Source organism: Salmo salar, chromosome 12 (genome assembly GCF_965601325.2).
Source record: "Salmo salar chromosome 12, fSalSal1, whole genome shotgun sequence".
NCBI lineage: Eukaryota > Metazoa > Chordata > Actinopteri > Salmoniformes > Salmonidae > Salmo > Salmo salar.
Genome location: NC_138302.1, coordinates 38374723 through 38398223, shown reverse-complemented (window position 1 = coordinate 38398223; position 23501 = coordinate 38374723). Strand labels below are relative to the sequence as shown.

The window sequence follows — 23501 nt, the reverse complement described above, 5'->3', positions numbered from 1 at the left end:
AATGGCGGCTGTCTAAGGGAAGAGTAACAACACACACTAATGGACCACAACAACCCTATTTATGAATCCACAGTGCTAGTTTATTAAAAAAGATGACACGTTTTGACAGTAGTCTTGTCAAAATGACACTTTCTTTTTGCAGCCTTGTCATTCTGTCTGACTACAGAAACACGTGGTTCTACTTTAAAGAATACAAATATATAAAAAACATGTATGTAAACCTCTTACATCTCATACAGAAAGTTCAGCACAGCAGATTGGAACATTTGGGAAAAAATGATGACAGACACATCCAGTAACTTTCAACAGGTGCTGGAAGTCAAAGTATATGTTTAGTAAAAAGTACAAGGAGACATGGCACACAGATCTTGTGGTTTAATAAAACAAAATGTTGAACTATCAACATATACCATAAGGTGAATGCACCAATTTGTAAGTCGCTCTGGATAAGAGCGTCTGCTAAATGACTTAAATGTAAATGTAAATATACCTAATGAAAACTTAAAAGGGTCAATCTGCAGTTGCTACATCCAATTTGGAATTATATTGTAAGTGATATTTACCTATTGATTCTTGAAGAATATAACTTATAAATGCCATGAGCTTATAGTTAAACTGTCGTACCCCATCAGAACCCAAAATATAAGCTTGCATTTGGGTTCTGATGGGGTACAACAGTTTATCCAAGCTCATGGCATTTATACGTTATATTCTTCAAGAATCAACATGTATATATCACTAATATAGAAGTCCTCCAATGTTTTGTTATCTTGGATGATCCGTCCTTGCATCCATAGCTCTGTCTATGAATTTGAGTGGTTACGTTTTCTCCAGGCCCAGGGGAGACTGCTTTGTTATTGTTTCAGCTGTGGATTTCCCCTTTAAAGGGATAGTTGAAACTAATTATAGATTTCCTTATCTTTTAAGCAGTCTACAGACAATGTAAGACAGCAATCCTGCTTTGGTTTAGTTTCCCTGGCCACTGTCTCCAAATGCTAACTTTTTAGCATTTGTGACACAACACCAATACAAGGCAATATCCCGCATATTAGCATCTTAAAGTATAACTTAATTGATCTACATTAGGAATTTCAGACACTTTAAGATGATCTGGTCATGAAACGTGAACAATTATTAAACTACAACAATGTTTGAAATGTAACAGGGCAGACATCTTATACAGAACAATAATTGTTTGGAATGGTTTACAGAAAAGTCGTATAAGCCTTTTGAAATCTACAATTTAATACATAAATACACATGCCTTTCTGAGTTTTACACTATTGGAGCAGATACACCTGTGAAGATCAGAGAGGATTGGATCGATACACCCGCCAACACGCGCACATACCTCACTGATATGATTTTACTGTCACAGACACCTCTGATGGGCAGATCTGTATATCACGGTTGCTGGCGTCTTTTATCTTCCAAACAGAGATGTATGGGTAGACAGTCTCAGTAAACCTATGTTTATAAGTGTAGATGTGTGTATTGTCTTTGGGGTCATAGAAAGCCACTTCCCCCCTGTCGTAGTTCAGCTGAACTCTGATCCTCTGGGGTATCCTCTTCAGAGTGAGCGTTTTACCAATTCCATTTGTATACTTGCGCCCCCTTTTCAGTATAGCCCAGATTCCGTATTCTGGTGACGCAAGAAGATTTTCTCCCTTCCGATTGACGGACTCTGCAGCCACGCCTAGATTCCACTCAGGTTGGTCGCCCACCTCCACCTCCCAGCTATGCTCTGAACCCTTCACAAAGCCTGCGGAGCCAAGGACCTTTGCCCACTGTGTGAACCGCTCTGGGTTGTCCGGAATCTGCTGCTTCTCTATGGCTGTGTGTCGCACGCTGGTGAGGTCATCAGAGAGAGTCATAGTAGAGGGAGCCGTGTTGGGGTCCAAAATCACGGGCGAGTGTTTGACTATCGCCTGCATCTGCTCCCAGACTTGGAACTGCAGGTTGCCTAGGTGTTTGGCGATGTCGATCAGCGCTCCGGAGACAAGCTGTGGATCCGGAAGTTTACATTGGGCTCTGGCTCTGCTCTGGGTGAGTTTATAACTCTCAAGGAATCTTTCACTGCCTTTCATCAGGTCCTCTTTCACAGCCTCAATGGCATCTGTGAGAGAGATGATCTGCTCCTCAATGCTGTCCTTGCCTCTCTCAATTAACATTCCCTTTTCCTTCTCCTCCTCCCTCAGAGCAGCCAGTCTGGCCTCCTCTTCCTCTCTCAGGAACTGGTGGAGCTTCTCAAACTCTTCCCTGATCCTCCTCGTTGTGTCCACCTGCTGGTCCTTGGTGTGCTGAGTCATGCTATCGTAGCTCTCTAGGGCGTTTTCACATTTCTCCAGCTTTTCCTCCAGATGTGTTAAGTCAGATCTCAGGTTGTCCTTCAGCACACTCACCGGTTCCCCCTCTTCCCTTCTTTTTTTCTGTGCTGGTTCCTCTTCTGGAAGATCTCTCTTTAAAGACATAGCAAGTTTGTTAAGGTCCATGTTGCTTAGGATCATGTTTGTGACGTTCACAGCTCCCTCATCGCAGTAGGTCTCCACCATCCTATCCACAGTGGCATGTCTTGTAACATTCTCCAGATGAGCCTTTGAAATGTTGGGAAAATCTTTCAGATTGCTATTGCACAGCTCCCAGTTAAATCTCTCCAGCTCTTTTTTGTCCAGTTTCTCCAGAATGGCCAGCAACAACTCAGAGACAGATGCTGCCATTGTAGAACACTAGATACACTGCACTAGGTAGTGAAACGTAAAACTTTGTTTAACTTTCACGTTTAACAGCTGCCCTTGGAAGTCATAGTTTTGGTAGAAACAATCCTTTTGTTTCTACCAATAATTCCTGTGTTGCTTTTTCAGTCAGATGGAGAGAGAGTGAAGATTACAAGCAGCCCTAAACAAATTTCACAGAGTTTTAGGAGGAGTTTTTTTTGTGTGTTTTTCTGGGTGTTGACAGGAAACCGTTAGAATGTGTGTGTGTGTGAACTGTATGATAGGTCTGTCAAACTCCCTGCTGTTGGCTGATTGCCCAGAAGCAGCTGACCTTGTCATTGTGCACATCCAATGTAGTCTTTGCGGTTGTGTACACACACGTACATGTCCACAGACCTCATGCATTTCTTGCAAATCGTCTGACTTCCTTTCAGATGTTATAACAAATATATGGACAAAAGGTATAACAAATGTAAATATAAGGGGAATCTGTAAGAGACTATTTAGCGACATCCAGTCCGTTTCTGCTATACTGTCTCGTAGCGTTCCATTATTGTGATTATAAAGACATTAATGTTAAGTATTTCGCAAGAGCTCATATCATCTGTGCAGAATTGACCATAAACCAACAATGGGTCTCATATCTACTTGTAGCATCCTGACATTGTGGGTAGGTGTCTTTGGAAGGGCTAGTATAAGTACTGTGTCAGGGCTTAGCTGGTGTCACCTGGGGGACAATATAAGATACTGTAGGAATGTTCTCCATAAGTTATTATAGTCATTTAGTGGTTCATTCATTTAAAAGGTACATCTCTCCAGGTACATCTCAAACAGACTGTGGATTTCTTATGCTCCTCACGAACTAATGGTAAGAAAATAAAATAATATTCATTACATTGTCTTTTCCACTTCTACAGAATAACGTTTTGGCAAGTCAATGAAATAAATGTGTTAATTTATAGATTCCAAGAGAGCACAGAAATTCTACTTTGCGGAGATAAGGACTGAGATCTCCATTCAACAACAAACAGCAAGTAAAACCGGGATTAAATCCGAGGTGCGTTGTAGAGCAGTGCACTGGACATTCGACAAAGCGCATTTTAAAGGCATTTTCCCCGACATTCACAGATATCGCATTCGAATCATTGTTGAATTGCAGCGGCATGTGCGTAGCTTCGTAATTATCGGACTGATTACTGCTGGAATCCGTGTAGCGAAACAGAACGTAAACTGGCGAGACTTCTGGGTGGTTGTATTTTTAAATGTTTTAATTTAAACATTATTTAACTAGTCAAGTCAGTTAAGAACAAATTCTTATTTTCAATGACGGCCTAGGAACAGTGGGTTGGTTAACTGCCTTGTTCAGTGGCAGAACTACAGATTTTTTTGCGTTTGCAACAATGAAAAACTGTTGTTACACATCATCCACGTTTTTTGCTTATATTGAACTGTTTATCAATAATGAAACATAATGCAAGTCATTTATTGCGCAAAATCCATATTTTGAAGGCCAAGTCTGCAGATCTGAAGGTAACCACCCTGTCAGCTCCCCTGGGAAGATACATTAGATCTTCCTGAATTATGTACAGTGTTGTTTTGAAGTACAGTGTTTTATTTGAATTATGTACAGGGAGTGAATTTTAGAGCAGATGGTGTTTTGACTAGTGGCGCGCTGTTGTGTTTTGACCACATGGGAGAAAAATGCTACCATTCTCACAATCATCCTAAATCTCATAAGAAATGAGGTGGTGTTTTTTGTCTTACAGTAACGTTATACCATGCTATTATATTCGGTTCTGTTATATATAATACTATCATTAATGTGATCTTGCTGACACAGATTCAGTCTTGATTTAACTTAAACAAGCATCATTCTCCATTTATCACAGAAATTTGCCAAAGTAGCCTGTTCCTCTGGGCTACTAAACAAGTAAAGCAGAGACTGGGTGTAAAGTAGAGAATCCCACACATGCGCAGAAGCTTTGGATTTAGCTGTCGGAAAATGCTTATAGAGAATTCGGATCCGCAGCCACTCTGTATTTTCAAACTTCTCTTAATGGTCTCAAGGGTACAATCCTTGATTCTGTTTCATTTTGTTCCCCCAGCTAAATGGCAGCTCTGCTTTTTGGTTTGCTAAAAAGCTGAAGGACGTGGCTGGAGAAATGTAATAAGTGGGTAACATTCATTGAAATTACCATTGAACAGCTGTACATATTGCAGATTTCACCTTTAAAAAATGATTTACACTTTCTTTAGAAATATATGAAATGTACCATACCAGTCGTATGAACACCCATCCACCAACCACCACATGCTAGCAATGCTAATTTACATTGAGTTATAAAAAGACTGACATTGTTAGGGCCACGCAACATGACACCAGCGACCATCGCACCACTTTGTAAAGATGAGCGTGTCAGGTGGGACTTGGACAGTCAAAACTGGGGATGATGAGACTACACTGCTATTCTTAGCTCTTTTGTTCAGTGTTGAGAGAAGAAGAGTTGTGACCCTACTATCACCTCCACTACCACCCTATACTCAGGCCACGAACTCCAGACTTCCAGCCAGCAAAGTAGTTCTCATTATTACGAGATGTGGAAGATCAAACGTAAGTGGCGCCACCATTTTGTGGCATGCATGCATGCTCTTTCACATTCAGTCAAAACGAAAGTAACAAAATGACTGCATATGGCAAGTTGTTTTTCCCTACACACACAGGCTACAGTTCAGCATGGCTGAGAGACATTTCCAGCCAGGCAACTAATAGAACTTGGTAGAACTCACACCTTAAATTCCTTTGCTTTACGATTTTGATTAGAGATTAACCATATAAAATGCCACTGTACTGCATTCCTGATGTAAAACTTCTCTTACAGCCCCCATCACGTACGCTTTGGAAGCAAAGTACAGGCCCTATCTTGAGGTAATAGTTTTGCGAACCATTTTGATCCAATCTAATTCACTGCATAGCAGGGATTGATGTTCTATATTCCTACTATGCAGGGTAACTAAGGACTAAGCTATGTGGACGGAAGCTATCGCAGCCTTGAAATGTTTTCAAATATCTGGTCGAACAACAAGGCCAGCGTTGTGTTCATTAGGCACCGAATGGAACACAATGGACTGAAACAGGGAGGGATTTCCTGGCCTTGCCCCCCCCCCCTCCCCCAAAAATGCTCGTTAGGTACGGAATGGAACACAATGGACTGAAACAGGGATGGATTTCCTGGCCTTGCCCCCCCCCCCCTTGTGCCCTCTTGAAACCGACCAAGGGTCAGCGTCAATTCCGTTTGGAGTCCATTTAAAATATGAACTGAAAATCCACCAGGAAAATCCCAAGATACTGTATGTTGTCATTATAAAACACATATTTAAAAAATAGAGGACTTTATATCTGTGCCATTAGCAGCATGGGCAGCGCCAGAGGCAACAACCCATAGGAATCCCCACCCAGATGACTACTTTCAATACTTTAAAATGGCGCTGCCCATACCACTATGGTGGAGAGTTAAAGGCGTCCGCATACTTCCCAGCCAAAACAGTTCAGAAGTTTGTGCATATATTATGATGACATTTTGTGACGTTTATGTTCGTTTTGGACTTCGGTGAGTGTTTTTCGGCTGTTCGGGCACACAAAATGTTTTCTCGAGGCAAGCCGAAGTCCAAAATGAACATAAACATCACAAAATGTCATCATAATATACAGAAGCTCTTCTGAACTTTTTCAGCTGGGAAGCATGCAGACGCCTTTACAGTGCCTTCAGAAAGTGTTCATACCCCTTAACTTACTCCACATTTGGAATATGGGAAAAAATCCTACCTTGCCTATCACAAGCAGGCTGAAGCTATTACCATATCAAATCTTCCCAGAGAAACACACATGCCAAGAGGTCAATTTGGAAATACACTTCATGACCGAAAGTATGGACACCTGCTCGTCGAATATCTCATTCCAAAATCGTGGAAATAAATATGGAGATACTCCCCGCTTTGCTGCTATAACAGCCTCCACACGTCTGGGAAGGCTTTCCACTAGATGTTGGAACATTGCTGTGGGGACTTGCTTCCATTCAGCCACAAGAGCATTAGTGAGGTCGGACACTAATGTTGGGTGATTAGGCCTGGCTCGCAGTCGGCGTTCCATTTCATCCCAAAGGTGTTCGATGGTATTGAGGTAAGGGCTCTGTCCAGGCCAGCCAAGTTCTTCTACACCGATCTCGACAAACCATTTCTGTATGGACCTCGCTTTGTGCACGGGGGCATTGTCATGCTGAAACAGGAAAGGGCTTTCCCCAAACTGTTGTGTTGGGGTAGGTTCCTTGTTCCTTGTCAATCATTTGCTTATTGGTGAAATCAGCAATCAGACAATATTTTAAGCAAATCAATCAAAAACCTTTATTAATGCAATTGAGGACAGAAGTTGACAACGGGAACATAGCCCGCATGTTTCTGAGTAGGTTCTGCAAAATAGGAAAGGGTCCAAGTTGCTTTAATATGCTTGCAGTCAACCCCTAGTGATGTAACTGCCTACGTAAACACCTTCTACTCATGAGACCAAGCCCATGCATATACAGTTATACAAACTTGCAGGAGAGAACAATAGTTCCAGTGTTTTCTAAGGGCTCAGCAGTAACTTTTCACTCCCCAAGTTGCTTTATAGTGGTATGTCTGACTTGTCTCTTATCTCTTTCACTCCACTGCAGGGTTCTGTGTCTATGAATCTCTTTTAGCCTTGAGGCGCTTTCTCACAGACACCCTGTTTTGACTGCAATAACTCACACATCTCTCAGGCCGTTTCTGATAAGAAGCAGAGACTAGAAAAGAACTGTGGAACAATATTAAACCTTATAATGTATATATATATTGCTACTCTTTAGTCCAGGACCCTATATATGTAATGGGGGTGGGGTCTTATAGCCCTTCCCCTTCTATTAATACAACATAAGCATAATCAATTAGTATAATACATCAATCATTTGGTGCAGCCCCTATCATGACCCCAAGGTGAACCCCATCATTCCCCTCTTTGAGGCTAATTAGTCTCACAGCTTCAATCTTAATATTCTCCTCTGAAATCAAACAGATTAGGCAAATCCCCCGGATCCGTTTGATCCCAGGGATGGCCTGCTAAAGGGAGAAACAACTCCTGAGGTTCCTGGAATGCTGGTGGGGTGGGGTGAGTCTGTCTATACTCCCATTGCGCCTGAGTCCTGGGAAGAACCATACGAGTTGGATAGACAATGGGATTAAGAGAAACCAGAAATGCACCAGTCTCACCTTCAGCACGATTTGTATCAGCTTCCACCAACACCATCACTCCAGCATGTTCAAGAGCAGTGAGTCATTTTCTTACAAATATAAACAGTAGCCAAAATCACCAAACCTCCCACAAGTATAGGAGTAAACAATGAAAACAAGATTAACATTACTTTCCCCAGAACATTTCCAAATTTAGCATTAAACCAGACACCAATTTTGTCAGCCAATCGGCAAATAGTAGAGATCATGGTTGATGGTAAACAGGGCATGCCAGACAAAAGATGTAGCCATAAGCCAGACCTATTAGTAAACCCTATTGCTCTCCAAACCCCACACCATGACAAACAAACCCCAATAGCATATGCTGAGTCTGAGTAGACAGTAAGGGCCTTCCCTTCCCCCAATTCACAAGCTGTGTTCAGAGCTAATAAATCTGCCTGTTGCGCTGATAAATGTTCTGGTAGGGGCTGTATAACCTCAATATCACCTTCCACATCTACTACAGCAAATCCTACATGTTTCTTCCCTGTGCTTTGATCTATATAAGCAGAACCATCAACGAACAGCACCATGTCAAAGTCAAGGAGAGGTTCATCAAACAAGTCTATGTCCAGTACGCATTCCTGGGCTGTCCCGATGCAACTGTTATTGTCATTAACTTGTCCTCCTTGTTCATAGGCATAGGTGGCCCCAGGGGAGCATTTTAAGCTCCGGGCGAGTGGTACGGTGGCTGAGGAGCATATTGTTTCCATGGTACACTCCAGGATGTGTATTAGCAAAGTTCTCTCTTCCTCTGCCAGGCCCAACATTTCCTCTGCCCCTGATGTAACCTCTTCCTCTTTCATTTTCCCCACACTGCGAACTCACATGCCCCAACTGCCCACAGGTCCAGCATTGAGTGTTGTTCCAGTCACAAGGGGGTGTTCTGGCGGGCCCACCTCCTTTTCCAGTCCATGTTTGTGGGTCATCATAATGCTGAGTGGTGAAAAGCACATAACCTGCAGGCACTGGGTTCACGGCTGTGACTGATGTGACTGATGTGACTGTGGGGGAGCTGCAGGCTGTGGTTGTGGGGAGCCTGTAGAAACAACTTGAGCAGCCATCATATTGTGAGTAAAATCACCACTTCCTTTCTCGATCTGTGCAAGCTGGGCCTTCTTCAGTGCAGTGTCTAGTCCTCCTTTCATACTCTTCTATCTCCCTCTGGTATTGTCTTACCATATCTGTGGCTTGTCTGACCTCCTCTTTTAGCTTTTTACTTTCATCCACATCATCTGTGTCCATTGTCTCTTTAATCTTATCAGCAATTAGCACCTGCAGATCTTCTATCAACTTTCTCTTCTCTTTTCGTAATGTATACAACTTATTATTTTCCAGTCTTTCTTCTTCTCTCTTTCTTTCTTCCTTTTCTCTCTGGTCTCTGAATAGGTCACCCATGGATGGTAACACTTTGTACTTTTCGTTTACTTCTTTAGTAGTTCGTTTTCTGCAGGCGGCCATATGTCTAGGGTCTTCCAGTCTGTTCCTTTTTGTGGAGTGAGTTGGGGTGGCGAGGGAAACTCCCTCCAGGAACTGTGCCTCCTTTTTTTCATCCAATTCTATTGTTCTCATGTCACTTGTTGCTGCTGTTGTGTCATCCACCTCCTTCATCCGAGTCCCCTTGAGGATAATTGTGGTTGCTTCTCCATTTTCTTCTGTCAGTGGTATGAGAGGGTATATCTGTGTATAGTCACCCGGAGGTCCTCTGGGTTGAGTCTCATATGGCGGGGCGGTGGGGAGTACTCCTGTTCTGCCTCTGTCCTGACTATTGTTCTCTCCAGCTTTAGTTTGGTTACGGTAGCCTTGTTCATGAAAATCTGTCCTTCCAGCATCATCATTCCTATCACAGTTTCTGATACAAGGGTACTTTTTTTCATCCCCTTCTTTTTGTCAATTTTTATTGTCTGAATTATCTCCTTGACTAAATCCAACCTAGTTTTGTTGAATGAACCATCCATTGGATATCTATTTTCTCCTGCCATCTCTGTCCAGACATGCCATTTCTTAAAAGTGAATGTAAATTCCACAGCAGTTAACTTCTTTTGCATATATTCAACAGGCGTGACAGGCTTCATTGCTCCTATCTCCTCATTCTGGTTTGACTGTGCCATGGTGCTCCGGCTTTTTATTTAGATAGTCTGCGTGTAATATGTAATATGTTATACACCAGTGCCTCCTGGTGACAGCGTCACAAAGTCATTTTCTATGAAATTCTCTACAGAACACAACTTCCTTGTAATAATTTTACTGGTGTACTAAGGGTTGTACATTTCCTATACTGTCCTATGGTAGGAAAGTGTCCCTAACAAATATGTTCAACCTTTGATTCAAATAACTTCTGTCCAACTCCTAACTTTTTATTCCACCATTGGGCCATTACCCAATAAACCCCGGAATAATCCACAGACAAACAAACAAATGAGACATACAACGCACTATTCATAAACAACTCAACTCATTCACTGGGTAATTTTCACAGAATTACCTCTACAAAAAAATAAAAATAAACCACCCTCCCCATAGGTCAAGGTAGCCTGGGTAATTGTCACAGAACTACCTCTACAAAATAAAAAATAACTAGTATTCAGGTAATTGTTGCTGAATTACCTCCCAAAATAAAAATAGATGATTATTGCTAAATCACTTCTGCAAAACTAAGTAGTATTCAGTACTGTTCGCTGCATTACTACCTGAAATAAAATAAAATGTATGATTATCGCTGAACCACCTCTTCAAAACCAAAATAAGTAGTATTTGGGTAATTGTTGCTGAATTACTAAAAAAATAGATTATCATTGAACCACCTCTCCAAAATAAAATAACTAGTATTCAGTAATGATCGCCCGCATTACCACCCAAAATAAAATAGAAGAGATGATTATTACTGAACCACCTCTCCAAAACCAAAATAACTAGTATTCAGTAATGGTCGATGCATTACCACCCAAAATAAAAATCATCAATCATTCATCATATATTGACATCATGCATTTCACCAATAGCCAGTTATGTAATTCTTAAGTAATTTCGCCAATCTAGAATTCGACTATGTCATATTCAAAGTGTATGTATATATTTTAGAGTGAGTGAAGTGCCACTTACTTGTTAGAGGGAAACCACACCAGTGAATGCCAATTAATTACAGACTTAGATTAAACAGGTGTCTGCTTACCTTGTTTAATTTGGAGCTCTGGCACCATGGTGTAGAATCTCCTCCAACTGACAAAATGTCATCATAATATACGCACAAGCTCTTCTGAACTGTTTCAGCTGGGAAGCATGCGGACGCCTTTTACAGTGCCTTCAGAAAGTGTTCATACCCCTTAACTTACTCCACATTTGGAATATGGGGAAAATTCCTAACTTGCCTATCACAAGCAAGCTGAAGCTATTACCATATCAAATCTTCTCAGAGCAACATACATGCTAAGAGGTCAATTTGGAAATACACTTCATGACCGAAAGTATGGACACCTGCTCGTCGAACATCTCATTCCAAAATTGTGGACATTAATATGGACTTGCTCCCCCTTTGCTGCTATAACAGCCTCCACACTTCTGGGAAGGCTTTCCGCTAGATGTTGGAACATTGCTGCAAGAGCATTAGTGAGGTTGGACACTGATGTTGGGCGATTAGGCCTGGCTCGCTGTAGGTGCTCCAATTCATCCCAAATGTGTTCGATGGTGTTGAGATCAGGGCTCTGTCCAGGCCAGCCAAGTTCTTCTACACCGATCTCGACAAACCATTTCTGTATGGACCTCGCTTTGTGCACGGGGGCATTGTCATGCTGAAACAGGAAGGGCTTTCCCCAAACTGTTGTGTTGGGGTAGGTTCCTTGTTCCTTGTCAATCATTTGCTTATTGGTGAAATCAGCAATCAGACAATATCTTTAAGTAAATCAATCAAAAACCTTTATTAATGCAATTGAAGACAGAAGTTGACAATGGGAACATATCGGAAACATGCGGGCTAAGTTCTACAAAATAGGAAAGGGTCCAAGTGGCTTTAATATGCTTGCAGTCAACCCCTAGTGATGTAACTGCCTACGTCAAAACCTTCTACTCATGAGACCAAGCCCATGCATATACAGTTATACAAACTTGCAGGAGAGAACAATAGTTCCAGTGTTTTCTAAGGACTCAGCAGTAATTTTCAACTCCCCAAGTTGCTTTATAGTGGTATGTCTGACATCTCTCTTATCTCTTTCACTCCCTTGTAGGGTTCTGTGTCTATGAATCTCTTTTAGCCTTGAGGCGCTTTCTCATGGACACCCTGTTTTGACTGCAATAACTCACACATCTCTCAGACCGTTTATTATAAGAAGCAGAGACTAGAAAAGAACTGTGAAACAATATTAAACCTTATAATATATATATATATATATATATAGCTAATCTGTAGTCCAGGACCATATAAATGTAGTGGGGGTGGGGTCTTATAGCCGTTCCCCTTCTGATAATACAACATAAGCATAATCAATTATTATAATACATCAATCATTTGGTGCAGCTCCTATCATGACCCCAAGGTGAACCCCATCAGTTGACACAAAGTTGGAAGCACAGAATCGACGAGAATGTCATTGTATGCTGTAGAGTTAACGTTTGCCTTCACTGGAACTAAGGGGCTTAGCCCGAACCACGAAAAACAGCCCCAGACCATTATTCCTCCTCCATCAAACTTTACAGTTGGCACTATGCATTGGGGCATGTAGCATTCCTTCCTGGCATCCGCCAAACCCAAATTCGTCCGTCAGACTGCCAGATGGTGAAGCGTGAGTCATCTCTCCAGAGAACACGTTTCCACTGCTCCAGAGTCCAATGGTGGCGAGCTTTGCACCCCTCCAGCCGATGCTTGGCATTGCGCATGGTGATCTTAGGCTTGTGTGCGCAGCTGCTCGGTTCTTTTTCTTACGTTGCTTCCAAAAGACAGTCTGGAACTCGGTAGTGAGTGTTGCAACCGAGGACAGACGGTTTTTACTCACTGTGTGCTTCAGCACTCGGCGTGGCTGTGTGGCTGAGCTGATGTTGCTCCTAGACATTTCTACTTCACAATAACAGCACTTACAGTTGAACGGGGCAGCTCTAGCAGGGCAGAAATTTGATGAACTGACTTGTTGGAAAGGTGGCACCCTTTGACGGTGCCACGTTGAAAGTCACTGAGCTTTTCAGTAAGGCCATTCTACTGCCAATGTTTGTCTATGGAGATTGCATGGCTGTGTGCCCAATTTTATACACCTGTCAGCAACAGGTGTGGCTGAAATAGCCAAATCCACTAATTTGAAGGGGTGTCCACATACTTTTGTATATATAGTGTATATACCAGGAAAATAGAAAATTGACATATTTTATACCATAGAACTAATCTCTTTCCCACACACTTCCACCCAAATGTGCAAACAAATGGTGGATCAACGAGTGTGAAACTTGGCCTTCGTTAGCCAATGCAGAAAGACCGGGAAAAACTCCCGGTGCATAGGCGTTGGTTTAATCATCTTAATCAACGAACCAATCATCTACCACAACACCTTCCCCATAACCCTCCCCCATACACTAGCAGAACACAAGCACAGAGCCACGCCTCGTAATCGTGTGATTCACTTAAATTAAATGATGATCATAGAGATGGGAAAGAGGCTTCATCATTGTATCCATGCCATTATGGCGTCTGTGACTGCATGGGCAGCGCCATTGAGCTGTCTCCATTTTGAAGTAGTACATTTTCTTCTTTACAACTGGCTGATCCCTCCAGATGGCCCGGTTGGACATGACTCCAACGGGGTCACCAGGAGGGATCAGCCAATGAAGTTGGAAGTCCCACCCAGTTAAATACATTAAAATGGCAGAAGCCCTCAATGGTGCTGTCCATGCTAAAACTGCCTTTTGGCCACTAGAGGCCTCTGTCATTCTCTATGATGATGACAAATACTTTACTCAGTAAGGTCACTCCCATGGAATTCTATGGTCACTCCCACTAAGGCCAACTTTGAATCGTTGATGTACCAGGCTTACATATATGCACTGTGTGCAATAACCTGGGGATGAGGTTACCACAGAACTAACTTATTTATATGGTATTGGTCTGCCTCTGTTTATGTGTAGGCCAATATGGCCATAGTGTATGCATTTCCATTTATGGGTTGAATTTCTCATGCTATTTTATGTAGTCCACTGGTATATTCTAGACAAACGGCCTTCAAGGCCAGTAACATTCCTACTCTATTCTATTTCTATTGTCCCCATGTCTGACCACATCCTGTCCGCCCTTGGTCCCTACAGACCCCATGTCCCTGTTCAACCTGAAGAGAGGTTCCCCCGATAAGGAGTTCCCTACCCTAAAATACAACTACACATGTATGGCGAGAATCCTGACTCCAGAACTGTATGCTCACCAGTTCAACCGCGCCACCCAGAGCGGGGTCATCTTTGATGATGTCATACGTCCGGCCCTCGAGGAACCAGGTGACGTCAACAGGCATTATGCGATCTATAGGGAACTCATGTTTCTAGATCATTATGCGCTGAAAACAATGGAGCCAGGCTCAGTTACATCATAAAAGCCAGGCAATAACGATAGCCAGCCATTTAACAGAATACTAAAACAATGTCCTAACACCTAGCTAATCCAAAACAACTGCTGCTGCTTATGCATCACAACGTGTGACTCTAGTGTGTGTTTCTCTGTGTGAGTGTGTACTTACTATATGTGTGTATACTGTTCCTGTACTGTCCTACAGGGGAGCTTCATGGACCCATGTCTGTGGGTTGTGTAGCTGGCGACGGCCAGTCTTACATCCTCTTCTGTGACTTCTTTGATCGGGTCATGGTACTGCAGTGTGGCCTTATAAGTGTATCTCCATTTCACATAATTAAAAAAAACGTTTTATTATAAGGTTTCTTCATAATCCCAACTACGAAGTTTCATGCTTTTATGAAAAAGTTAGCATTTGTCATATATCGCTTGGGCTATTCACACAATTTCAGTGTGCCACACTTCATAACAGACTTCTACCAAAGATGTGTGATGTGGCATGTCATAAAATCTGTTGTTAGATGTTAGGTCAAGATCTCAGTAATGTTTATGACAACTATGTAGGGCATTGTGGCATAACATTCCAATAGTGTTAGCCAGTACATCCGTAGCAGATTTGTAAATACTTCAATGTGTTTAAAGGCATTTTTTGCTCTCTCTCTGTGTTTGTGTCAAATACGTACTGTGTGTGTATGTCTGGCTAATTAATGTATTGTGTGTGTGTGTGTGTGATGACTTCGGCTTCACTACACACTGCAGCCGGGGAGAACGTAGACAATTCCTCATGCTGGCCAAGAAAGGTACTGCATGCTCTGATCTACAGTAACAATATTGCACAAATAGTACATACAGTTCAGGTTTGGTGTCAATTCCAATTTAATTTGAAATTCCAATTCAATTATTGAATTCAATCATGAAGTGGATAATTTACTTTGAATTAAATTCAACATTTTTAAATCTTCAAATTATGCAATTGGATTTAGACGACTTTTTTTTGGAACTTTTTTAGAATTAAATTGGAATTGTAAAAACATCTTTGGAATTGAAATTCAATATTCCTACATTTCCCAGTTAATAGAATTAATGCACAGAGTATCAAAATTGTACTGTAGGATTTGCTTTTAACAATTTCAACCTCTACTCCAATATTTACAGCATAACAAGGCTGTCTGAACAGTGACATGATCAGCCTGAGGGAATTGAATTAGAATTGTTGGCGATAATATTGATATTAAATTATTGGAATTGACCTAAAATTGGAATTCAGGGGAATTGAATTTTCTCTGAATTCAAAGACTGACCTGGAATTTGAATTTAATTAAATGGAATGTACAGGAAGCGAGAACTGAATTAAAATGTAATTTGTGGAATTGACACCCACCCTGGTACAGTGTGATACTTTATCCTCACCTGCAATCAAAACAAAATGTAATTGAGCACATTAACGCCATCAGTTTAATTGATATATGTTTTAGGCTTTTAGTTTACATTTTCAGAATAAGAATATCTGGGCTGCTATCAATTAACAATCGTGAGGACACCAAGCAAAAGCAATCAATGCCCATCCATGCTCCTTCTCACACAGTAGTTTGAAGTAACATTGTAATGGTACGTGGTGTCAGAAAGAGGACACACTAATTCAGTGGTGCACAACTCAGGGCCGAGTTCCACAACTCGGCTGGTTTTCATTTCACCCAGTTGACGTTACTGAATGGCCCAAATAGAAACCAGTCCCTAGCTAAAAGGCAAGGACAAAAATCTGCAGAACTGCTGTCATCGAAGAATGTATCTGAGCATCCCTGCACTAACCAATCAGACCTATAGCAAACATGATTGGTTGACACTTCTCCGTCCAGCTCTGGACCAATTGGCAGAGGAGTTGCCAGGGACGCTGTACTCAAGGGCCGAACTGTCACATGACAAAAAAGACAAGGGAGTGACCGTGGGAGCCCCTTCCCTTTCCCAACGGGTGGCCCGTGACTGGCCTGACTCCAGAGCTGTCCTTTAAGTGCCACTGGCATGTTCCCTTCTTTACAACCTAAACAATTTGTTGTGTGTGTTGTGTTTGCCTTTTTATGCAGAAAGATTATTTGTGCAATGAAAAATACCAAAATATAATTTATCATTATGTTCCACACGTTAGTGTGGTAATAACAACTGCTCTAGGGTCTGTTTTGCCTTTCAGTCCACATTAGTTGTAAACTGTATGGAGAGGTAAAAAAAACTGCTCTACGGCCTGTTTTGCCTAACACATAGTTCGTTACTAACCTAGTGGAGAAGTGAAGCAGTGCTCTCTTCTTGTAAGTATAGGAGTAAATCCTCATGAATATCTGTTTTAAATAAACCCTGTAGTATTCAAATCATGATAACGAAAAACCAAAAATACCATGGTGTCAACAAACCCAGCTGATTCTGTAGCTCGACCCAGGTACTGTAGTTAATCAATATTACAAACATTTTACAAAACAGTACAACCAAAAGTTAGATGGTGCCTTTACACTATGGTCCTTCTAGACAGATTAAAGCTATATTTTCAGCAAAACAGCAGCACGCCACTTGTTTTATTATACGGCTGAGGGACAAGGCTATATGTAACTACTCTCACATTCATAGACAGCGCTCTAGATGAACTTTGATACTGTTGTGACCATTACCACTCTGCAGGGTTAGTAAAGACGGGGACCCTGGTGGTATGGGTAAACATTGACGACCACCTCAGATTGGTGACCACGCGAGATGACGCCTACCTCGCAGAGGCCTTCCAATGTATCTGTGTCAACATCCTTAAGGTTGGTACCCTCGGAAGGCACAGATCCTGACCGCATGATTACCTTAAAGTCCAACTGACAGCCTTTTAGCAACATTAAATCGTATTACAATCAGAGGACGAATATGACACTTTTTTTTATAGACATGTGAAACTGTTAGGGTTTGACCAACTATTTGTTTGCATAACCTATATAATATAACAAAGAAGCAATGCTATAATATTAAGTTTATACTCTATATGATAAGAGAGGAAGGGGCTCATGGGATGTTGAGTCATATGGAAAGAATGCAGATGCTGTAAATCAGGGATATGGAAGAACTTGTTAAAAGATAAGGGCAGGATATGGGTGAAATGTATATGCAGAGGGGTGTCGGGGTTTTAGAGAACTGTGCATTGTGCAGTCACAAGATAAATCGACTGCCAAAGATAATAACTACGCCCGGCAACAGGAGGCGTCTCGAGGTTGGGACCAACCTGCACGCCAACGATAGGATGAGTAAGTTTAAACCACGCTCATCCTCCCTCTGACAGGCCAGCAGTGAGTGGGAACTCTCTCTGTCAGAGTATTTAATGAGAAGCAAAGGATGTGTAACTCAGTTCTCTGTCTGCCCTGCGTGGTGACACAGCGAGCCCGTATATACAAACATCATATTTACCATAAATGTGTTTGCATTAATTAAAGTACAAAGAAATCAGAAGTTACTCTGTGTTAACTGTTTTATTCCAATACCAGATTGAATTAACGCGACCCGACAGTAACCCATGTGAAATGGCTAGCTAGTTAGCGGGGTGCGCGCTAATAGTGTTTCAAGCGATGGGTAACGATGCTTCGTGGGTGTCAGTAGTTTGATGTGTGCAGAGGGTCCCTGGTTCGGTGCGAGGAGAGGGACTGTTACACATGGTCATTTACAAGTTTTCATAAATTATTTAAATGTTTGGGAATTACGTATACTACGGGATTTGTGAAAATTCAATAGAAATATAGAGTGGGAAAGCGGCCGTGCTTGAGTCTGACTATTTACTCGCCCTAGCAGAGCTGGTTAGGCTGTTTACATGTTATCTAGAACATTCGTGACTAACTATTACCAAAGATTGTTATCACTAAACCAATATAAACCACAGCCTGTCGTTTCTTGTGAACAAACTATAGTTTTGGCAAGTCGGTTAGGACATCTACATTGTGCATGACACAAGTCAATTTTCCAACAATTGTTTACAGATTATTTCACTTATCATTCACTGTATCACAATTCCAGTACGTCAGAAGTTTACATACAGTAAGTTGACTGTGTCTTTAAACAGCTTGGAAAATTCCAGAAAATGTCATGGCTTTAGAAGCTTCTGATAGGCTAATTGATATAATTTGAGTCAATTGGAGGTGTACTTGTAGATGTATTTTAAGGCCTACCTTCAAACCCAGTGCCTCTTTGCTTGACATCATGGGAAAATCAAAAGAAATCAGCCAAGACCTCAGAAAAATAATTGTAGACCTCCACAAGTCTGGTTCATCCTTGGGAGCAATTTCCAAACGCCACGTTCATCTGTACAAATGATTGTACGCAAGTATAAACACCATGGGACCACGCAGCAGTAAAACCGCTCAGGAAGGAGATGTGTTCTATCTCCTAGAGATGAACGTACTTGGGTGCAAAAAGTGCAAATCAATCCCAGAACAACAGCAAAGGACCTTGTGAAGATGCTGGAGGAAACAGGTACAAAAGTATCTATATCCACAGTAAAACAAGTCCTATATCGACATAACCTGAAAGGCCGCTCAGCAAGGAAGAAGCCACTGCTCCAAAACCGCCATCAAAAAAGCCAGACTATGGTTTGCAACTGCATATGGGGACAAAGATCGTACTTTTTGGAGAAATGTCCTCTGGTCTGATGAAACAAAAATAACTGTTTGGCCATAATGACCATTGTTATGTGGGGTGCTTTGCTGCAGGAGGGACTGGTGCACTTCACAAAATAGAAGGCATCATGAGGAAAGAAAATTATGTGGATATATTAAAGCAACATCTCAAGACATCAGTCAGGAAGTTAAAGCTTGGTCGCAAATGGGTCTTCCAAATGGACAATGACCCCAAGCATGCTTCCAAAGTTGTGGCAAAATGGCTTAAGGACAACAAAGTCAAGGCATTGGAGTGGCCATCACAAAGCCCTGACATCAATCCCATAGATAACTTGTGGGCAGAACTGAAAAAGTGTGTGCGAGCAAGCAGGCCTACAAACCTGACTCATCTACACCAGCTGTCAGGAGGAATGGGCCAAAATTCACCCAACTTATTGTGGGAAGCTTGTGGAAGGCTACCCGAAACATTTGACCCAAGTTAAACGATTTAGAGGCAATGCTACCAAATACTAATTGAGTGTATGTAAACTTCTGACCCACTGGGAATGTGATGAAATAAATAAATAACTCTACTATTATTCTGACATTTCACATTCTTAAAATAAAGTAGTTTTACTAACTGACCTAAGACAGAGCATTTTTCTAAGATTAAATGTCAGGAATTGTGAAAAACTGAGTTTAAATGTATTTGGCTGAGGTTTATGTAAACTTCAGACTTCAACTGTAGGTACAAAGACTTATTGCATACAAAAGCTAATTTTTTTTCAAAAGTTCATGCTTATGTGCTGTATATAAAAACTGTTTGACTTAAAAAAATATTTTTGCATAATTTCAACTGTGTTTGCTTTCAATATGAAGTTTGGCACGGCCATACACATTAGGATAACCCACCATCTACAGAGCAATACATGTTTCTATACCAATTACAAAGCTCTTTCCATGATGTATCATTCCTCCATGTTACTCAAAGTTTATGCTAAACTGATTGGCTGTGAAGCCATGGTTTCTCAGACAAAATTAAATAGTAAATACTGGTAAAAAAAAACAAACGACACCAGACATTTGCTTGAGACTCCTTTCAAGTAAGCTTTAATATTGTGCACGAGAGACTGAATCTGGATGACTCGAGCTTTCCTCGCATGTATGTTGTGGTAGGAGGGGTTTATGTGGGGGGAGGGGTTAATGGAGATGAAAAGGGCGAGGCGTAATCATTTATATTTCTTTTAACACTTGCTGCTTCTCCTCTACACTTGATCTGCAAAGGCAACACAATAGACATCCTCTCTGGAAGTTGTACCGTTAACAATTAGGAATATGCATTTTTCTTCCATGTGCACTATATGTCAACGTGCAGTAGCCCCCTCCAACCCTCTCTGCTCCCATAATGCCACAAAGTCAGCGGTGGAGATTTCTCGCTCAGCTTCCAGAAGGGCTCACAGCTTAACCTTGTTTTCATTTATTTCTTTTTTTGTCCACTCGCCTTTGCTTTTTTTTCCTTCTATTGTGCCTTTTGAAATGAGGAAATAAAATGTCTGGATTCTGTTTCCACTCTCTTTGTTGTGTTAAAGGGTGCGGTCTAGGCCCATCTCTCATCTTTACAGTAATACAACATGGAATACCATTGCACAGTTGACCCTCATTACTTTTCATACAAAATAACGAGTAGAAACGTACCAGCACTAGTGGTTATTTTACGTACTCATCGCAATCACTAATTACAAAGGGGAAAAACCTAAAATAAAAACATATGCGAAACTAGTTATATCCTATTTTTCTTCTCGTACAGGTGAATGCCTCAGAAATACCAAGCAGCACATTAAAAAGGCATAATGTGGTGGAATAAATACAATATATTTTGCAAGAAAATAAAATTGAGCACAAAACAAGTCAGACAGGTGTCGCACAGTAACTATCAATTAACTGCAGTTTAGAAGGGAGTAAGGGAAAGAGGGATATAGTCACTAGTGAGGTCAAACTGCTTGGGCATCACTTTGCGTGAACCTTTCAACCTTCGGGCAGTTTCAAGCAGAACATGAGCTGTCAGAACATTCCTGACCTAGAATGGTGCCGGTGCATTTATGCTACTAAATGTCCATGAATAGTGTTTTGAATGAGTAGCTTTGTCCCAGTATTTGTTAGAAGAGCATTTGATTATTAATCGAGTGCAATGCCAGCGACATTTGCGATACCGTGTTCAAGACTGCATAAAGCGGACTTTATGAGAGCGGGCTTATAATTGAGTGCAACTGAAAAATGTGTGGTCCTGTCAGTTTACGCTGTATATTTGGGTTCTCAAAGGTAATAAAAGGACAGAACATAAGATCCCTTATGTAAATTCTATGCAATAAACAGAACTTTTTAAACTGCAGTGCCAATGTCATCATTTAGCTACGCTACATGAAGGAGGATTGTGAGCATGGCCAAAATAGTGCATTAGGAGGAATGATTTGATTAGGGCTTTGGGATGTGTAGAGTTTTGCTTTTCAACACAGATCACGTCATTTGATCTCTCCTGTATTGGGAAAGGAACTTATTGTCCGTGAAAAGTAAAAAATAAGCTTGTTTTTTCTTTTCCTTGTGAGAATAAAAAATGTTTTTTTTTTTTTCCTAAACATTAAACTTCAGTGGAGGCAAACAATCTACAAATGTCAACAATAGAAGGAAAGAGAACTCCAAATAAAAATAAAAAAAATACAGTATGACACATTTAAACACACTTTCTGTACAGAAACTCAAGACTATACAATACCTGCAGACATTATGCTGAAGAGTCTTGTTTTATACAACTCTATGAACAATACAACTCAAAACATTCTCTATTTTATTTTATACTGTACATGTGGAAAAAGTAGCTTTGCAGTCTGTTCTTCCAACCCCCTTTAATGGTAGTTTTGCAATGGAATTGAAATTTTGCGGGCCATTGATACAAATGTTTTCATATTATTGCAATGGTCAGTTCTCACCTCTCGTTATTAACAACAATTTTGGAATACAGGGGTTTGCCTTGGGGAGGGAAAATGGAAGTATATTTTCGCTATGTGTCGTTTCACTAAGCAATACGGCAGTAGCCTCGAATAGCAGTAAACTCAATATTGCGGCTGACTCTCTTGGGCCCGACACTTGGGGCGCCCGCAAACTCAAGGAACACCAGGATTATGTCCTCTGCCCCCTCCATTTACAATGTCGTATGTTAATTCTCTTTAGTTTGTTTAGTCTTCCCAAAAGTCACTTTTCACAGCTTGAGCTCGTTAGCCACTTTGGACGCGATATTTTTGAAGGCGATGGACGTGCCTGAGATCCGCTTGAAGCGCACACCGTTGAGTGAGAGGCGTGGCAGCTTACACACCTCCATCTCCCATTGGACCAGGCTGTCCTGGCGGGCGTCGCCGTGCACGCAGAAGAGCATGAAGCGCTCGCGCTGCTCGTAGTCGCAGTTGTTGGCGTCCAGGACCTTCCGGATCTCGCGCATCATGTCGCCGGGCTCCATGGAAGAGGTGGTCTTCATGCTCCAGGTGAAGCGCAGTGAGCGGGGTTTGGAGTCCCGGGAACCGTCCTCTTTGGGTTCCCCTGATGCGCTCCTGGAGAGGAACAGAACACAGACAATAGTGTTAATTGAATAGGAGATAAGTAGGTAGACGCAAAACCAAAAAAGTTGGTGAGGTGCTGACCCAATTATTATTTTATTTGTTACATTTTCTTTTAAAGAGTCATGCGACTCGGAGTATATAGAGTGTGGGTCAAAGGGCAAAAGGTAACACACAGAACTTGTATAACCCATGTGTTTGAGACCCCATTGTGAAACTGACAACTGAATGACAGTCAAATATATATATTACTCAAAAGATTACGCACCGTGTAACAGACACTTCTAGACAGCTTAAAACACACAAATGGCCCACCAAGGTCTAGCAAGAGCATGGTATTCAGGGTCACGCCACTTAGGCACAAAAAGCACAAACACCACCGCTGTGTGACTGAGGGCATAGGGACAAAGTACACACATAACACAACATGACAACAAAGAACAGCACAACAAGTCCCGGTACGATAACAACAATGAACTAGTAATTTAAGACGGGAGATGTATAGCCACACCTATAATTAGTCCACCTTCCGCAGTGCTAACTATACTCCACAACATGGAACAAGAATGAACCGGTGACATTGGCTTTTGATCCTGGGACTAGTAGGGACCCTCATTGACATGCCATGCTTTCATTTCGAGGTTGTTACTTTTTCTGCGGGCGGCTGTGCCGATGCCTCACCTTGGGGGGTCTGTACTGCCACTGGCCTCTCCTTCAACCGTGGCCCTTTGGGAAGCAATCAGAG

At 41.6% G+C, this 23501-nt stretch overlaps 2 protein-coding genes and 1 long non-coding RNA gene across 9 annotated transcripts in view; 1 reads left to right on the top strand and 2 right to left on the bottom strand.

The window, feature by feature from the left end:
- Positions 1-58: 58 nt before the first annotated feature.
- Positions 59-2962, bottom strand: LOC106564803 (nuclear factor 7, brain). Its single transcript, XM_082958891.1, has one exon. The coding sequence runs from the start codon at positions 2715-2717 to the stop codon at positions 1353-1355; it is 1365 nt and encodes a 454-aa protein (XP_082815017.1). The 5' UTR covers positions 2718-2962; the 3' UTR covers positions 59-1352.
- Positions 2963-6022: 3060 nt separating this feature from the next.
- LOC106564806 (uncharacterized) lies at positions 6023-18019 on the top strand. Its single transcript, XR_006757981.2, has 2 exons — positions 6023-9085; positions 14295-18019. It is a non-coding gene; the product is annotated as an uncharacterized LOC106564806 (long non-coding RNA).
- A 2214-nt stretch (positions 18020-20233) lies between these two features.
- LOC100286710 (serine/threonine-protein kinase MARK1) overlaps positions 20234-23501 on the bottom strand; it is an 87999-nt gene continuing 84731 nt past the window's right edge. For 5 of the 7 annotated variants that reach the window (XM_014131218.3, XM_014131220.3, XM_014131219.3 and 2 more), the window contains 2 exons: positions 23438-23482; positions 20234-22750 (listed from right to left, as the gene is read on the bottom strand). In XM_014131218.3, coding sequence (XP_013986693.1) covers positions 22405-22750; positions 23438-23482 — 391 coding nt within the window. In that variant the 3' untranslated portion in view covers positions 20234-22404. The remainder of the gene's footprint in view (positions 22751-23437; positions 23483-23501) is intronic. The other 2 variants (XM_014131222.3, XM_014131223.3) reach the window with 1 other exon arrangement.